This window comes from Sphaerodactylus townsendi, linkage group LG03 (genome assembly GCF_021028975.2).
Source record: "Sphaerodactylus townsendi isolate TG3544 linkage group LG03, MPM_Stown_v2.3, whole genome shotgun sequence".
NCBI classification, from domain to species: Eukaryota; Metazoa; Chordata; class Lepidosauria; order Squamata; family Sphaerodactylidae; genus Sphaerodactylus; species Sphaerodactylus townsendi.
This window is the reverse complement of record NC_059427.1, coordinates 178,998,999-179,015,431: the sequence shown is the minus strand read 5'-3', so window position 1 is coordinate 179,015,431 and position 16,433 is coordinate 178,998,999. Positions and strand designations below refer to the sequence as shown.

The following is a 16,433-nucleotide window of genomic DNA, read 5'->3' as shown; positions in this document are numbered from 1 at the left end:
AATCCTTGGTTGCTGGCGCATACCTTTTTTTGTTGTTGCTGTTACATTACTTTGAAAAGAATAATACCTTTGAGTTTCTACAGGCCTTTCCCCACTTACCTTAAGCCCTGCGCTACTTGAGGAGAGTAGCGCGGGGTTCCTCCTCCCTCCCCACTGCAGGGGTGGCCACAGCGCAGCCGCCCCGACGCTGCCGCTGTCGCGCCCCCTTAGCGGGCGGCATCCCAGGCGCTCTTCCGAACGGCGCCTTGATCGCACTTCGGGCGACAGAGCACGGGTCGGGGACGCCTGGCGCCAAGATTAGATGCCGCTGAGAGCAGCGCGCGGCATAGGGGGGATGGAAGGGAGTGGGGAAAGGCCCTACATTATGCCTAAAAGCAAGCTACTTTTTAATATGTCCGCACATTCGCGTCTACTTGAAGCTGCGGTTTAGAGGAATGCTTTCTGCTTGCCTGGAGGGACGAGCAGCACATCTGATCAGTCAGGGTGCAAAATGCAAGACGGGCATCACAAGCCAAAGCAAGCGTGAGGTGGGGATCTGCTCTTACAACATCACAGCCAACCAGTTTCTATTACACTGGGATGAGAGACCATCAAGGGAGTCCAGGGATTGCTATGCACAGGGAGGCAATGGCAAACCACCTCTGCACATCTCTTACTCTGAAAACCCTACAGGGTCACCGTAAACGGACTGCGACTTGATAGTACATTCCTCCACCACCTCCATTACAGTACTTGTACTAATTTTTTACTGGTCCTTCTCTTTTGTGCCCGACAAGCAGCAGTTGAGTAGGGGCTCCACCTCCGCACCCAGACATGAAGATTAAATGACGGAAAAGCTTCAGCTGTGGGGACAGGATCCCATGTATGCAGGCTTGGTGCTCAGTTGTACACTTTGGAAGATGGACTATTTCTCCTCAGGGCTCAGCAAGTCGGCAGCAGCAGCTACAAGAAGGTCACCGCCCAAAGTCTCAAAGCCTGCCTGCCCGAGTGAGGCCTAGAAAATTCGAGGGAAAATCTGCTCAAAGATTTGCAATACCTTCAGTGTTAAGACGACTTTAAAAGGATAAACTGGTGGTTCATTTCACTTGCTAGACCGTACGACGGACTCTTTGCTGAACAGTGGTGTATAAATACTGTCAATAAACAAACGGCATTAAAGGCACATAGGCAGGTCCAGTTAAAAAGATGGCAACTTTAGTGAGATACCAAAAACAAAACAAATAAAACCACATTGACATTTGGAACATTTATTTCTTCACCTTCTCCCTGGCCATCTCCCCCCCGCCTCCCCCCAGCTTTTGATTCAGAACCCGCCTTTTTCCAGTGAATTTTGATTTCTGACTTGGCGACCTTTAACAAGAGATTTTAATGCACAATCGAGCAACGATTTTTTTTAAAAAATCTCACAACACTTCCACATTCTTTATTATTTTCCTCCAAGTTATTACCGTTACAGGAAAAAAAAATCTTTTTGGAGTGATCCAAGCCAGCATGGCGTAGTGGTAAAGGGGAAGGGACTCTAACCTGGAGAACCAGGTTTGATTCCCTGCTCATTTTCCACATGAACTCTGATCTGGTGAATCGGGTTTGACTCGCCTCTCCTCCACATGAAACGTGCTTGGTTTACCTGGGCTAGTCACTGTTCTCTCAGAACTCTCTCAGGTGTCTGCTGTGGGGGGGACAGAGGGAGGGAAGGCCATTGTAAGCTACTTGGAGACTCCTTAAAGGGAGAGAAAAGCGGGGTTTGAAAACCAACTCTTCTTCTAATTGCAAGCAAAGTCACTGGGACAGAGGCTCTTTCCGCACACGCAGAATGCGGCGTTTTCAAACCACTTTCACAACTGTTTGCAAGTGGATTTTGCTATTCCGCACAGCTTCAAAGAGCACTGAAAGCAGTTTGAAAGTGCATTATTCTGCATGTGCGGAATGAGCCTAAGTGCAAAAGGGAAGTTAGGGTTCCAACCAGTGGGACTGAGGGAAATGACATGGGGAGCCTGGCACAGAATTTAGCCAACATCAGTCAGTTTCCTGTTTGTAGTCGGAGGAGCACCACCACCTGCCCTTCCAATGAACGAAGGACTGTGGGAAAAGATTCTCTTATCTGAGGGCATGAGTACGTTCTTTAGTGCGAGGAATTCAGAAACATCCCCGCTCTGCTTGGGAGGGGGGAACGAGGACTCCCCTTCCTTGGGAGATTGGCTTGCTACCTGTATGGCAGGCATGTCCCCCTGCTCTTCTGGACTCCTACAGGTTGGATGGCAAGCAGCTCAGCAGGAGGTGGACTTCACAAGAATGGAACAGGGGAAAGGCTTCATGTCTCAGGCATGTTTCCTTGACAGTCTTGAGCAGTGGCGTATCTGCCTAGGGACAAGGGGTACCCCTTGTCCCCGGGCGCCACTCTTCTGGTCACATGGGGGACGCAAAATCGGGGCCCCACGTGACCAGGAAGTCCTGCTGTCTCATTGTTTTTGCGTGCCTCGACCCCATCCGAGGCACGCAAAAAACGACGAGCACCCTCAACCCCACCCTGGACTCCCCCCTCTCTTCAGAAGAGACTGCAGGCTGCCGGCTGGGAACCCAGCCAGCAGGGGGAGTCTGGGGGGGAGGTGGGCACCCTAGACCTTGCCCATGTCCATGGTGACATGGGCAGGGTTGAGGGCAGTGGGGATGGAGCCTGGGGGCATCAGTGTGGAGCTAGGGTGGTGGGGGGCAGAGCCTGGAGGGCGTCCTGGAGACAATTTGTCTCCAGGCGCCATTTGCCCCTGGTACGCTTCTGGTCTTGAGGGCAATATAAACATTATCTCAGGGCCAGTTTTAAGGGGCCCTGGGCATAGAATGTTCAGGGGCTCCCAATGCCCACTATTAGGTCCTCTTCATTGCCTGCCCACCTGCCTGGGTATCCTGCTTCTGCCCACTCGCACCCACTCCCACCATCTGCTCTTACAGCTGCCCACACGTCCTTTCCCCCACATGGCCTTCTTCAGAAGTGCTAGGGAGCACATGCAGTTGGGTGCAGAGGTGACCAATCCCTCACAAGCAGGCAAGAGAACAGTGCAAGCACAGGCATCAGAGGATGCATGAGCAGGGAGTCAGTATTGGCAAGCGACGCCAGAAATCATGGGCTTTCCCCCTCAGTGTTTGCTGATACCAGCCCTGAGTTTTCGGCCTCCATTGGCTTCGGCCTAGCATTACGCTTGACACACGGATCATATTCAGCAGCGCCCGCATTCCCTTTGAAACGTCTCCATGAGATCCTTTGAAGCAGCAGGATGTGAGTATCAACGATGATCAATCAATAAATATTAATAAATAATTAGATTGCACAGATCTGAGTTAGGAACTCCCGAATTAAAGTAATCAGCAAAGCATACTCTGGAAAGGGACTGCCCTGCCTCTTGTGGGGATAGTCTAAAGAAGGGCTGGAGATGGGGAGGTTCAGCCGTCTGTTTGCAAGACTGATACTTTCCCCCCAAACCAGTGGTGGGATTCAAATAATTTAACAACTGGTTGTTTACAAGCACCGTTTTTTCAAGCGGTTAACTGGTGCGAACCTACTGAATCCCACCGTTGCCCCAAACCGTGGGGATGGACTTCCTACTAAACTCAAGCAGTGCCGTGGGAGAAGAAGGATTGGCTATATACATTCAGCAAAATGTCTGACTTGGGCACAGGAAATTTCTTCCAGGATGCAGGTGGGAAGCAGTACATTTATATCATTCCCTATTAAAAATCTTGTCTACATATAATAGTGATTCGGTGAAATGTCTGTATGTTGATTGGAGGGTAGTTTTTGTGTGTGGCTATCTTTGCTACCAGCCAGTCCCCCCACAACTCCGCATTAATTTTTGTCTGCCTCCTCCTCTCTGTCGAGAGGAGCCCAAAACCTTGCCTCTGTCATTTGTTGCCAGACTAGTCATCTGGTATACATAATATATCTATATACGGAGCTGCTCAGTGAAGCTGGGAGTATGAACAACCGCACATCCCACCTTATATGTGCCTTCTCCTGAACACAGGCCTATGTATGCATAAATTTTATCCGTGGGAACGGAACCAGTGTGCGTACATACCCATGCATATGTTCAAGTGAAGGTGCACAGGAGGGGGGTGAAGGCCAGCACATGTAGGGTAAGTATGCTTGGCTCTATACAAAGATGTGTCAATGTATACAGTGCTCATACACCCACAGACTGAATCCATGTCGCACTGATGCTCAGTTGCAGAGGCACTAACAGGGTGCACAGAAGTGTCCTCTGCACTTTTATTAGTGATCCTATCACAGCCATATTCTCCGTGCCTGAACTATCAGGGGGCTTTTTGGTTTAAAAAGAAATCAGTAGATGCTGTAGCACTCTGGGTTATAGTGCTATAGCAGTATAGCAACTACCACTTGCTTTTTTAAAGACAGCAAAAAGTTGACCAGTGGTGAGGAGGGGGAAATGGTGCCCACAAGGGTAAGATGGCAGTAAAATTTCACCAATGTGGACAGGAGGTTTGAAAAGGTTCATCTTCCCATCCTCTGTGGTTGCCAATTCCAGGTTGAAAATTCCTGGAGATCTGAGAGGGAAGCCTGGGGATGGTAGGGCGTGGGGAGGGAAGAGATCTCATCCAGAGTATCATGCCAGAAAGTTTTCTCCAGGGGGAACTGATCTCTGTCATCTGGAGATCAGTTGTAATTCCAGGAGACCTCCAGGCTTCACCTGGAGGATGGCAACTCTACCAGTCACACAGCATGCAAACCCACTCAAACCACAATCCCTCAGGAAAGTCTGGAGCAACAGGGGAAATCCTGGCATGCAGACATCTGGACAAATGGCATTGTGTGGATGCTCTGAAAACTGTGTTTCCGTTTACAAGCCAATGCTGAACAAACCATCCAGGTGGAGTCAGCCGCATACACCACACTTATCTCTAGTGTCTTTTGTTGGAACTGTAGGTTGGATTTCAATGGGTGTTAACTACTTTGGAATCCAATTCTAGCTGAAAAAAATCAGTAAAGGGAATGTAATGTAACGTATGCCTACCTGCTCATTTCACTACGTGAAAAAGCTTTTTTTTTTAAAAAAAAAAGGGAATGCAGAGGTGCAAACTCCCCAAACTTTGAGATTTTGCTGGATATATAAACAGGCCCAGAACTGCAAGTACCTGAAATGCCATTCCTTTCAAGCTTTGAAGTGGCTAAAAACTGGCCAACCTGCAACCGACATCTTGTTTCAGATGCCCAGTTTTGAACTGTCCCTTATTTTTAATATGTGACTCTGGCAACTCAGTAAAGTGAAGGCATTGTCCTTATCAAAGGAGAAAGCGTGGAAACGCAAGATTTCTTTAAAAGAAAATAAGGATTTGGCTGAAATGCAGCAGAATTTTTCATCTGCTGATATCTCTGTTTGACGGGAATGGTGCTGAAAAATCACAAGGATAGCCATAGGAATGCAACACCTTCCCTGTTGTCTTTAAGGAACAATTAGCTCTGGATCCACTGGCATTCCCCACAAACGCCTGAGCATCATCAGTTTATGAAGGCAGTGACAGCACGGCAAATATGCTTGTGTTTTACTCCTAATTTCCAATCCCAGCCAAAGTTCAGTGCAATAGCCTCTCCAACACTTCCATTTCTTAAGATGCAAGGGTGTCTGCAGAAATAACACTGGGACGGGGCAAGATTTATTAACTGTCACTGCAGATCAGTATATTTAGAATTCCAGGCGGGCAATGCCCTGCACTGCCTCCCCATGAACACACTGGCACAACCTAACAAGGTGTGAGAAGGGTGGGAAAAATATAAAAACGGAGACCTGATTGGCTGCAGCCTCCACGGCTACCCTCTCAACGCTAGACAGATCCCATGCATTTCAGGAAGAGCAGTTATGCGGGAGGCTTGCCAGGTTGGGAACGAGGAGGAAAACGAGGGAAGGCAGAAAGACTTGACAAACAGATCTGGTTTAAATTAAAAACTGTACAGTCTCCAGCAGATCAGCTGTCTGCTTCAGCATATAAAAAAAGTGCACCCCGTTAGAAAAGAAACAAAGTCTATCCCCACCCCTCCTGCATCTCGTGAGTCGGCATCCATCGAACACACAGGTCATTTTTTGTTGTTGTTGCTGCAGCGAAGGGTGAACCTGAAACGTCTAGAGCCTGGAGTGCATTTGTCCACTCTGTCTGAGTCTGTGAACGTTCATGCCACAGTTTCTGTTGCTGCGGCTGTTGCAGGAGAGGGTGAACCTGAAACGCCTTGAATCTCGAGCGTGCTCGTGTCCCCCTTTAGTGTCCTCTGGTGGCAGGCTCGTCCCCCTCCCAAGCATCCCTCTCCCCCAGTGGTCGCTGTAGTCTTTGGCACTTTAAAAAAATAAAATAAAAATCTCTCAGGGTGACAATTCACTTGCCGGGGGTTCAGAAAGGGGGCACAGATGCAAAGACTTATTGGCACAGAAAGTTGTGGCACTGCAGATCAAGTATGTTCTCCCCACCGATCCAACCCTCCTCAATGGATGAAACTGAAACAGAAGGTTAGGATATCCTGGATCGGAAGCTGTTTGGTGTGTGTGCATGTGCGCATTTGTGTGTGTGGGGGGGGGAGGGGGCAGGCAGAAGGAAGCACAGAGATTATTAGAAACATCGGAGATTCCCAACACGGAACGGAGGGGAAGAAACAAAAAGTCCCAGTCAGTTTACCAGTGTCAAACTCGATGTAGAGTTATTCATTCCAGGTAGCTTAGTCTATAAATGCAAGACAAGGAAGCAGCTGTCCACTCCAGCGCCAGTCTCAGGAACAAGCTCAGCCTTGCTGCTCCTTCATGCTAAAAAGATTTTGTTTAAAAAAAGGACAGTAGGGAGGGGAGTGGCTGCCCATTTTCCAGATCCCAAGGCCTGAGGATGCCAAGGCCTCCCTGAGTTCAGGGGGGAGGGGGTTGGCTAGTTGACAAGCAAGGCTATTTGCCCACGACCTGTGGCCGGAGCAGGCTGCCTGAGATCAGCAGAACCTGGATGCCTGAGGATGTGGCCGGTTGCCGTGGGGACTCTCAGCACCCTGCCAACGAAGGCTAGTTGCCCGTCATGCACTTGAACCGGTTCTTGAAGTAGAAGAAGCTGTGCTTCGTGATCATGCTGTCACTCGAGTTGGGGTAGCGGAATTTGGCATACTGCTTCTCGCTGTCCGTCTTTAGCCAGGGCAGCTTGATCTTGGACGCGTGGTCCACCACCACGTCGGAACAGGAGCCCACATGCAGCACACCCAAGCCGTCAATGAAGAACTCTGGATTTGGATGAGGGGAAGGAAAACAGGGTCACCAACATAACCAGGAGGCTCTGGGCGATTCTGAACAGGCCAAATATAATGGGTTCAGGCCCTTTTTTAAAAGCATTTTTTGGGGAGAGGTTCCCATAGAACTCCCCCTGCCCCCAAATGCTTCTGACCTGTTATATTTGCCTGAACCTGGGTTAAATGAAAATCTCTATTTTTTCCCCTTTAACCCAGATGTCAAATGCTTCCTGCCTGCCTGTGTGAACTACAGGAAGCAGGAAGCATTCTATGCCCACTCTCTTCCATCCACCGTTATGGTGGATCCCTCAGGTGGTCGCCATTAGAGTTCTTGTTGCGGAGGGAGTCTCAGGAAGGAGCTGGATTATCAGGGGGTGAATTCTCGGGTGGGGGGATTCTCAGGTGCAAAGTTCGAACGGAAACACTGTGCTACACACACACACACAAACACTCCACTCACCAAGGTGGGCAACACGACTGAGACGGGGGTCGAATCCAACTTGCAGCACCTTGTCTGTTCGGGCGAGGAAAAAGTTGATCACTCCATCGGTAACCACGCAGCTTGGGAAGCCCTCGATGACGTGGTGATAGCCTTGCCGGATTCGCAGGCAATCCCCGTCCTTGTCGCCAGGCTGCACGCTGATCTGCTGCCGGTAGGTGGTAGTGTAGCCGGTAATCTCTCGCACGGCTCCACCCACCTGCAAAACACAGGAGATGACATTTGGCGGTCTGGATGGAGAGACGGGAGGAGAATGGAGCTAGAGGTGCTTGCACCAGTTCATCCTGAAGAGTGAAGCAGGTATTATCAGGTGCTCAGAGGGGATTGCCAGAATCAAGATGAGGTCTGGCGATCTCCTGGAATTACCACTGATCTCCAGGTTATGGAGATCAGTTCCCTGGGAGAAAATGGCTACCTCGAAAGACGGAGTCTATGACACTGCCCTGCTGAGGCCCCTCCCCTCCCTAAAGCCTGCCCTGCCTTTCCCTGCCCCCACCCCCAATCTCCAGGAATTTCCCAAACTTATTCAGGCAACCTCATTCAGAGATTTGGACGAGGCCCAAATGTGGAAGCAAGGTTTAAACCAGGGGTCTGCAACCTGTGGCTCTCCAGATGTTCATGGACAACAATTGGCCATGCTGGCAGGGGCTGATGGGGATTGTAGTCCAATTGGCCATGCTGGCAGGGGCTGATGGGAATTGTAGTCCATGAACATCTGGACAGCCACAGGTTGCAGACCCCTGGTTTAAAAAATTCCAGATTCCAAAGTAAGGTTTAGCCAGGGCTAGGCTGCCCAGCTCTGGGTTCAGAAGGACCTGGGGATTTGAGGGTGAAGTGAGGAAAGGGACCTCAGAACGGCATGATGCCACATAATCCACCTTCCAAAGCAGCCATTTTCTCCAGGAGAAGGGGAACAAACTAAATAATGAATAAATACATAACGAATAAGCCATCTCAGTAGTCTGGAGATGTTGTAATTACAGCGAATATCCAGCCCCTACCTGGAGATTGGCAACTCTAGGGCAGAGACTCTATGAAGGCACAATAAAGGACAGTTTCTGGAGGCATGGACATATGGGGTTAGACTCCACCAATCATTTCTGCAGAAATTTTGCCAGTTCCTCCCACCCTTAGCAGATTTCAGACTCCCCTTATGCTATTTCAGGGGGTCTCCCATGCCCAAGAAGTAGCATTTTGGGTGGGTGGGTGGGTGGGTGTCCTGATTCTCCTCAACTGTCCTGGTGGTCTCCTGAAGATTTTTCACTTTAGGAACGGTTACTGGGATCACTCCACACGCTCCCCACACCCACCCCACATATCAAGGCAGAATTTCACTGCCAGTTTGAACCCTGGCCACTGAAACCGTTTGGATGGAGAGATGTCCGTCTCGATAGAGGGAACACTCAGGAAAAAAAGCAGGAAAGCAACCCACCAGGTCCAGGCTAGTCTTCTCGAGGACGTCAAGCAGCTTCTCCACTTTGGTGCGAGGTGAGAAGATGAAGTCATCGTCCACCCAGAGAACATATTTGGTGGTCACCTGGGAGATAGCAAGATTCCTGCCAGCAAACCAACCCTAGGAAGGAGAGAGATGGAGTCATGAAAGAAAAGTCATGGGAACTGCCAATGTCAACCCCTTGTCAGGCTACAAAGAATTGCCACTTGCCCGCCTCGTATTGTACCAAGCTCTACACACCATCCATTTTATTAAACACCCTCAATCTCCAGAGTTTTGCTCCTCCTCTTGGGTCTTCCACCACCGCCATGTCCCCATAAATCCAGATATTTCATATAATTCCTTCACCATCATCTCAGCTGGTCTCTTTGTTGACAACTGTGGGGAAGAGGAAGCCACAGTCGGGGTCCTAATTTGACCCAGAGGCCTCCACTCACCAACCACTAGCCTAGGTTACCAGCTCTAATATTACTTCTTATTTGGAGTGTGATATCAACTCTGGGATCCTCGTGCAGGCGATTATTCTAACCCAGTTGTTTGTCCTTCAACCTTGGACTCTGTCCTAAATTGATCTACATTTATTAATCTACTTCCCTGGGGTGAATCATGCGGATCAGTATCGCACAGAAGTACGAATGAAATGGGTGGGGGAGGGGGGACTCCATTAGTTCATCCTGACTATGAGCAGAAACAAAGTCTGTTGAGAGGGAACACATCCGTGTTAAGTGACGGCATAGCGACACTAGGATGCCCACTCACTGCCTGCTAGTTTTAATTCTCAGGGGTAGTGCATGTGTATAGCATGTATTTTTCGTACCAAGGAAACATGCCTCTCTTACGACATAAGGAAAATAGGTGTTTATAAATGATGGCTATATTTCATGGCCCAATTCCTTACTCCACCGCAGAAGGCAATCCCCACCCCTCATGGGGGATTTGCCCTATGAAATCCTGAAAAAAAAACCTTTGAAATGCAGCCTGAGGCCACAGGGTTACCAACCTCCAGGTGGGGTCTGGAGTTCTCCTTGGATTATGAAGAAGAAGAAGAGTTTGGATTTATACCCCACCTTTCTCTCCTGTAAGGAGACTCAAGGTGGCTTACAAGCTCCTTTCCCTTCCTCTCCCCACAACAGACACCTTGTGAGGTAGGTGGGGCATAGAGAGTGCCAAAGAACTGTGGAAAGTCCAAGGTCACCCAGCAGGAAAGCAGGAGTGCAGAAACACACCTGGTTCATCAGATAAGCCTCTGCCACTCAGGTGAAGGAGTGGGGAATCAAACCCAGTTCTCCAGATTAGAATCCACCTGCTCTTAACCACTACACCACACTGGCTCTCTCCAGACCACAGATATAAATTCCCTTGGAGAAAATGGTAGCTACTGAGGGTGGATTCTATTGCCTAATATCCTTATTGATCTCCCTCCGCAAACCTTGGCCTCCCCAGGCTCTGCCTCCAAATGTCCAGGAATTTCCCTACCTTGAGTTGGCAACTCTATGCCTTCCCACAGCCCAGCCCATACCTTGCCAAAGGGCATGAAGTACTGTTCGATATGCGGCCCTTCCACCCGTTCAGGGGTCTGGCTGTCGTCAGCAATGATGATGGTCACCGTGGGGTAAAACTTGCGGACGCTGTCAATCATCGCTCGCAGCTTGTCATAGCGCAAGAAGGTCTTGGTGGCGATAGTGACCAGGGCGCTGATGTTGTATTCTGCTGCAGAGAGATGATGGGTCATGCAAGAGGCTCAGATGGGTGCAGAAGAAGGATGGCTTGACAGGGACAAGTCCTTTGCAATGGGTTCATGCAGAGCATAAGCAGCGCTCAGCACTCCCTTGGTGTTACTAAATTGACAGCATGTGCCACTGATCACAGCTGCCCACCTCACCAGATATATTGTGTGCTGCTTGTGTTTCTGCTTCTGGGACTTCCCTGGTAGAACTGGAAAAGGGGCATGGGTTGCTCTAGGATTTCTCACTCTATGATCCTTTCTGCACTGCCCCACTCTGCATGGTAAAGCTCTCTCTCTCGTTGTTTGTAGGTATGAATACCAGTGTTCTAGTGCCCTGCCAACTCAAAGAGCCTCTCTGTGCTTATGACGGTGCAACATTTCTTCAACTACCTATAAAATTGTTCAGGAAGGCATTTTTAATGGAGAAAATAGAGATAAGTAATAATAGGTTTATCTAGGATAAAGCACCGTTCTATTTATGAAGTACCACATTCTGCTTTGTTTAACTTCTCAGAGCTATTTTGCCCAAAAGACAACTGAGAGATAATATAAGATCAATTTTGCATGTGTTGGAGTACTATGAAAAACATAATGACAAACAATTAACCTCAATTTTTCAGGATGCTGAGAAGGCATTTAATAATGTTTCTTGGTTGTTTATGTTAAGAACATTAGAAAAAACGGGGTGTGGAAACAACTTTATGAAAGGTGTAGAGGCAATCTATATCTAACTGTATGCTAAAATAATTGTGAATGGTACAATGTCTGGAAAATGTGAGATACAAAAGTGAACTAAACAATAACTATTTCATCGTTATTGTTTATATTGATTTTAGAGATACTTGACAGATATATAGGAAATGATAACCAGATTAAGGGATTGAAAATTGGAAGCCATATAAATTGAGAGCTTTTGTGGATGATTTGGTGGTTATATTGGAAGACCCTATCAAAATGTGGAAAGATTGCTAAGTAAAATAAAGGAATCGGGAGAGCTGGCTGGATTTAAACTGAACAAGGATAAAACCAAAATATTATCCCAAAATGTGAATTTTAAAAATCACAATTTGATTCAGATATCTCAGTTTATGATGGTGAAAATATCTCTGAGTGTGGATGACTAACAAGAATTGTGTGTTATGTCAAAACAATTATGTTAAAGTATGGAAAGAAGTCAAGAGAGATTTGTTGAGATAGAATAGATTGAATTTGTCTTTTTTTTTTGGAAGAATATCTGTGTTAAAGATTAAAGTTTTGCCAAGGTTGTTATTTTTGTTACAAGCCATTCCAATAGTTAACATCATGTTTTAAACAATAGCAAAAAAGATATAAGCAATTTCATTTGGCAGGGAAAGAAACCAAGAATTCAATGTAAAAATATCCAGGATACAAAGGAAAGGGGGGGGGGTTCCTTTCATTTCAAAATTCAAATTGTATTTTGAAGCTGATTGTTGAGTATGGGTAAGGGAATGGGTGACTTTGAAGAACAGTAGAATTCTGGATCTGGAGGGATTCAATAGGAGGTTTGGTTGGCATGGATATTTGTGGTGTAAGGGGAAAATGCACATAGATTTTTCCAATCAGAATGTTAGGAGGAGCTTATTATGGATATGGTTGAAATAGAAGAGATTTGTTGCAGGAGTTACTCCTCTGTGGTTGTCTCCAACTGAAACATTTGCCAGGAAAGAAATGAATATGCAAGAAAAATGGCCAACATATAGAGAGCTGTGGATTTTTCAAGATAATAAATGTGAACTTAAACCTACGAATGGTTTAAAAGAGAGAACTGAAAATTGGTTTCATTATTACCAACTGTTCGAAACACTGAAAGGTAATAAGAATGCTGGTTTTGATTCACAAATGACAGATTTTGAATGCAATCTATATATAAATGATGACAAATTGATTACCAAAATGCATACTTTAAGAATCTTTAAGAAAGGGTCTAGGGGGGACCCGGGAAATTACAGGCCAGTCAGTTTGACATCTGTTCCTGGTAAATTAGTAGAATCTATCCTTAAAGATAAAATTATTAAACATGTAGAAAAGCAAGACCTGCTGAGGAAGAGTCAGCATGGCTTTTGCAGAGGCAAGTCCTGTCTTACAAACTTACTAGAGTTCTTTGAGGGTGTAAACAGGCATGTGGATAAGGGGGAACCAGTGGACATTGTCTACTTGGATTTCCAAAAGGCTTTTGACAAAGTTCCTCACCAGAGACTGTTGAGAAAACTCAGCAATGAAGGAATAAGAGGGGGGGAAGTCCTCCTATGGATTAAAAACTGGTTGAGGAACAGGAAGCAAAGAGTGGGTATAAATGGGAAATTCTCACAATGGAGAGATGTAGGGAGTGGTGTCCCCCAAGGATCTGTTTTGGGACCAGTGCTCTTTAACTTATTCATAAATGACCTGGAAGTAGGGGTGGGTAGTATGGTGGCCAAGTTTGCAGATGATACCAAATTATGTAGGGTGGTAAGAACCACAAAGGATTGCGAAGAGCTCCAAGCGGACCTTGATAAATTAGGTGAGTGGGCTAAGAAACGGCAAATGCAGTTCAATGTAGCTAAATGTAAAGTGATGCACATAGGGGACTCCCCCCTCGGGATATTATGCGTGCCAATTCAGTCATTGGTGCGCCAACATAACCCATCTAACCTACATACGCCTGGCTGGGTTGGGGCCATGCTTTTATACTTTTATAATCTTACTGTTATATATATTATTGTACTGATGCTGCTTGTTTTATGAATTTTTGTACATTGTTTTAACCTGTTTTAATTTATTTATCCTGTGTATTGTTGTTTGGCCAATCATATGTGATATTGTCAATGCAGCCCTTTAGGGATGGTAGGTTTATAAATGCGATAGATAGATAGATAGATGAATGGAGAAATGAATAGATAGATAGATAGATAGATAGATAGATAGATAGATAGATAGATAGATAGATAGATAGATAGATAGATAGATGAAGCCCAAGATAGATAGATAGATAGATAGATAGATAGATAGATAGATAGATAGATAGATAGATAGATAGATAGATAGATAGATAGATAGATAGATAGATGAATGAATATAGATAGATAGATAGATAAGAAAAATGTAACTCTGGCTAGAATGCCTGGAGATTTGGGGATGGGCTGAGATCATTTCAGGGCATCAAGGCCCCAGGTGAGAAGGATTACATCATGGTTACCAAATCTGGGCCTTGGACACACCTGTCCTGATTCATTATAATTGTGGGACTCAAAACCGTACACAATCATCCCTCCTCTGTTTTACCTTAACAATCTGTGGTGGGCTTGTCTGGGAATGCATTGATAGATTTAATGTCACCTAGCCAGTTTCATGAAAAGGCAGGATCTGAGGAGCCAGACCTCCCTGATTCTAGTCCGGCACCCATCCGTTTTAACAGCTTTCTCACCGGAAGTAATTTGGCTAACTTATTTTAGGCACTTTGCAATTTAATGGCGCAGCTGACAAGGAGGGCTACGGTGGGGTTTTCCCATGATTTTCCATTCAAGGGATGCCTCCTGTTAGAAAGTGTCCCAAGACAAGAAGACGATCTGCCATGAGCTTCTTCACCGCTGAAGAACTGAACCGGGTCATACCACCTCAACCAGAGCAGGGTCACTGGTAGGAGGATTTCGAGGTATTTGTGAATTTCTTGCATTGTGCAGTGGGTTGGACTAGATGGCCTTGGAGGTCCCTTCCAGCTCTGTTTTCCTACGTTTCCTAAAGTATCTCTACCTTAATGCTTGGCCTCACCATAGCATAGGTCAGTGATAAGCGAACCTATGGCACGGGTGCCGGGGGTGGCCTCGAAACCCTCTCTGTGGAGCACTTGCGAACAAGAGTCACCCCACACACACACATCTAGGCTGGCCTGGAGCCTGGGCTCTATTATTGGCATTAAACCCAAGACCCTAGTTTGTGAGGCAGTGTAGAGTAACCCTGTTAGGAAGTGCTGTTAAACCTCACTGAGATTTTCATGTGAAGAACTAAAGCGCAATCCCTTTACCTGGGAGTAAGCAGTTTGCTGTAATGGGGCTTGGTTCTGAGCAGCTCCCTCCCTAGGGCCGTGATTCACCTGTTGGAAGAGTTGCGGTTGCTTCAAAGAAACAAGAAGCCACCGGCTACCACCAAGCACCTCCTGAGTAAGGCATGCCTCCAGGAGCCAACCCGTTTTCTAAGCTGAAACCTCAGCATTCAGGTTAAATTACCCGCGTTAGCGCACTGCGATACATAAATGGGTTTGGGGTTGCCATTTTGGGCACTTCGGTCACCGAAAAGGTTAAGCCATCACTGGCATAGGTCAACAGAGAGGTGACAGGACCAATCCAGTCACTATGCATTAGTGTAGAAGTAGAGAGAAATGAAGCTGGCTACCCAGAGTGTGTCCGTAGAAATCAACCAATTTTGGCGGCTGGGATGAGGCTCCCCAGATCCCGTCACCCTCTCCTGTTTGCTGCCCGGTAGATACCTTCCAAAAAATGGGTACTTGCACCGGGCTCATTCCAAAGTACATATGCAGGCAGGAAAACCCTCCCTCCATGACCCGATATAGCCGGGTTAATCCTGCCTGAGTGAGGTGAAAGGACCTTAAGCGCATTAGCACTGCTCCCCTCAGCCCTTCCAGCGGAGGCTCACCCTGGCGATCCCAAGCTCTCCTTGGCTGGCTCTCTGGAAAGACAGATACCCGCGGCTTAGTGGTATAAATGCTTGAGGCCGGCAGCAGGGTGGGCTGCTCTCGGGACCTCGCTTGCAGGGAGTGACCTTGCTTCGGCCTCACGAGGGTTTTGGGGCCAAGTTGCCACCTTGCGGGTAGCTCCTAGAGATCTCGCTATTGTCGATCTCAGATGACCACAATCAGTTGCCCTGGAAAATGGCTGCTAGAGGACAGCATTGCACCCTGCGGTTCCTGCCCTTCCCCCACTCCCGCCTCCCCAAGTTCCGTTCCCCAAACCTCTCGGTATTTCCCAACCCTAGGGAAGGCTGGAAACCTACTTTGGGCAGACAGGGACAGAAGGGGAGGGAATGCACCCAGGGAGGAAGTCGCCCTGCCCTGCCACAGCACCCACCCACCCGGGCAGCCCCAGGCGCCCAGCCATGCCCCAGGGTGCTGTCCGCAGGCATTGCTCCTTGGCCCGTGGGCATGCAGCCACTGCAGGACAGCCAGGGGTTTGAGATCAGTCACCATGGCCGGTACAGGCCTGGTTGGAAAGATTGAGTAGTGATAAAATGATGAGATATGGGTAAGAGAGGAATTTCCTTCCTCTCCTATAATATTCAAACTGGCAGGGAGGGGTTGTCACCTTTAATTAGCTGGTTACAAATTTCTTTCTTAACAAAATGGGTAGTTAAACCATTTAACAAGTTGGCTCCTAGCATATGGAGTTTTAAAAGGATTAGACAAGATTTACAGAATATAAAATATTCTGAATATAAGCTCTTTCTATGTGCAGAGTGGATGTACTGATGAAATCCGCGATCTACT

The 16,433-nt window shown here is 47.3% G+C and overlaps 1 protein-coding gene across 1 annotated transcript; it reads right to left on the bottom strand.

Moving 5' to 3' along the window:
* Positions 1 to 5,659: 5,659 nt before the first annotated feature.
* On the bottom strand, positions 5,660 to 16,136 carry B4GALNT1 (beta-1,4-N-acetyl-galactosaminyltransferase 1). Its single transcript, XM_048487627.1, has 5 exons — positions 16,022 to 16,136; positions 10,730 to 10,920; positions 9,190 to 9,330; positions 7,719 to 7,956; positions 5,660 to 7,252 (listed from the first exon to the last, which is right to left on the bottom strand). Exons 1-5 carry the CDS (start codon positions 16,134 to 16,136, stop codon positions 7,041 to 7,043), a joined length of 897 nt encoding a protein of 298 aa, XP_048343584.1. The 3' UTR covers positions 5,660 to 7,040.
* Between the last annotated feature and the right edge of the window lie 297 nt (positions 16,137 to 16,433).

What these genes read in the sequence shown, in the direction of transcription:
- B4GALNT1 (XM_048487627.1), bottom strand. Translation starts at nt 16,136, where the DNA reads ATGGTGACTGATCTCAAACCCCTGGCTGTCCTGCAGTGGCTGCATGCC. An exon ending in GGGCGCCTGGGGCTGCCCGG is followed by an intron (nt 10,921 to 16,021) that starts GTGGGTGGGTGC and finishes ATCTCTCTGCAG; the next exon opens with CAGAATACAACATCAGCGCC. An exon ending in ACTTCATGCCCTTTGGCAAG is followed by an intron (nt 9,331 to 10,729) that starts GTATGGGCTGGG and finishes TCTCCTTCCTAG; the next exon opens with GGTTGGTTTGCTGGCAGGAA.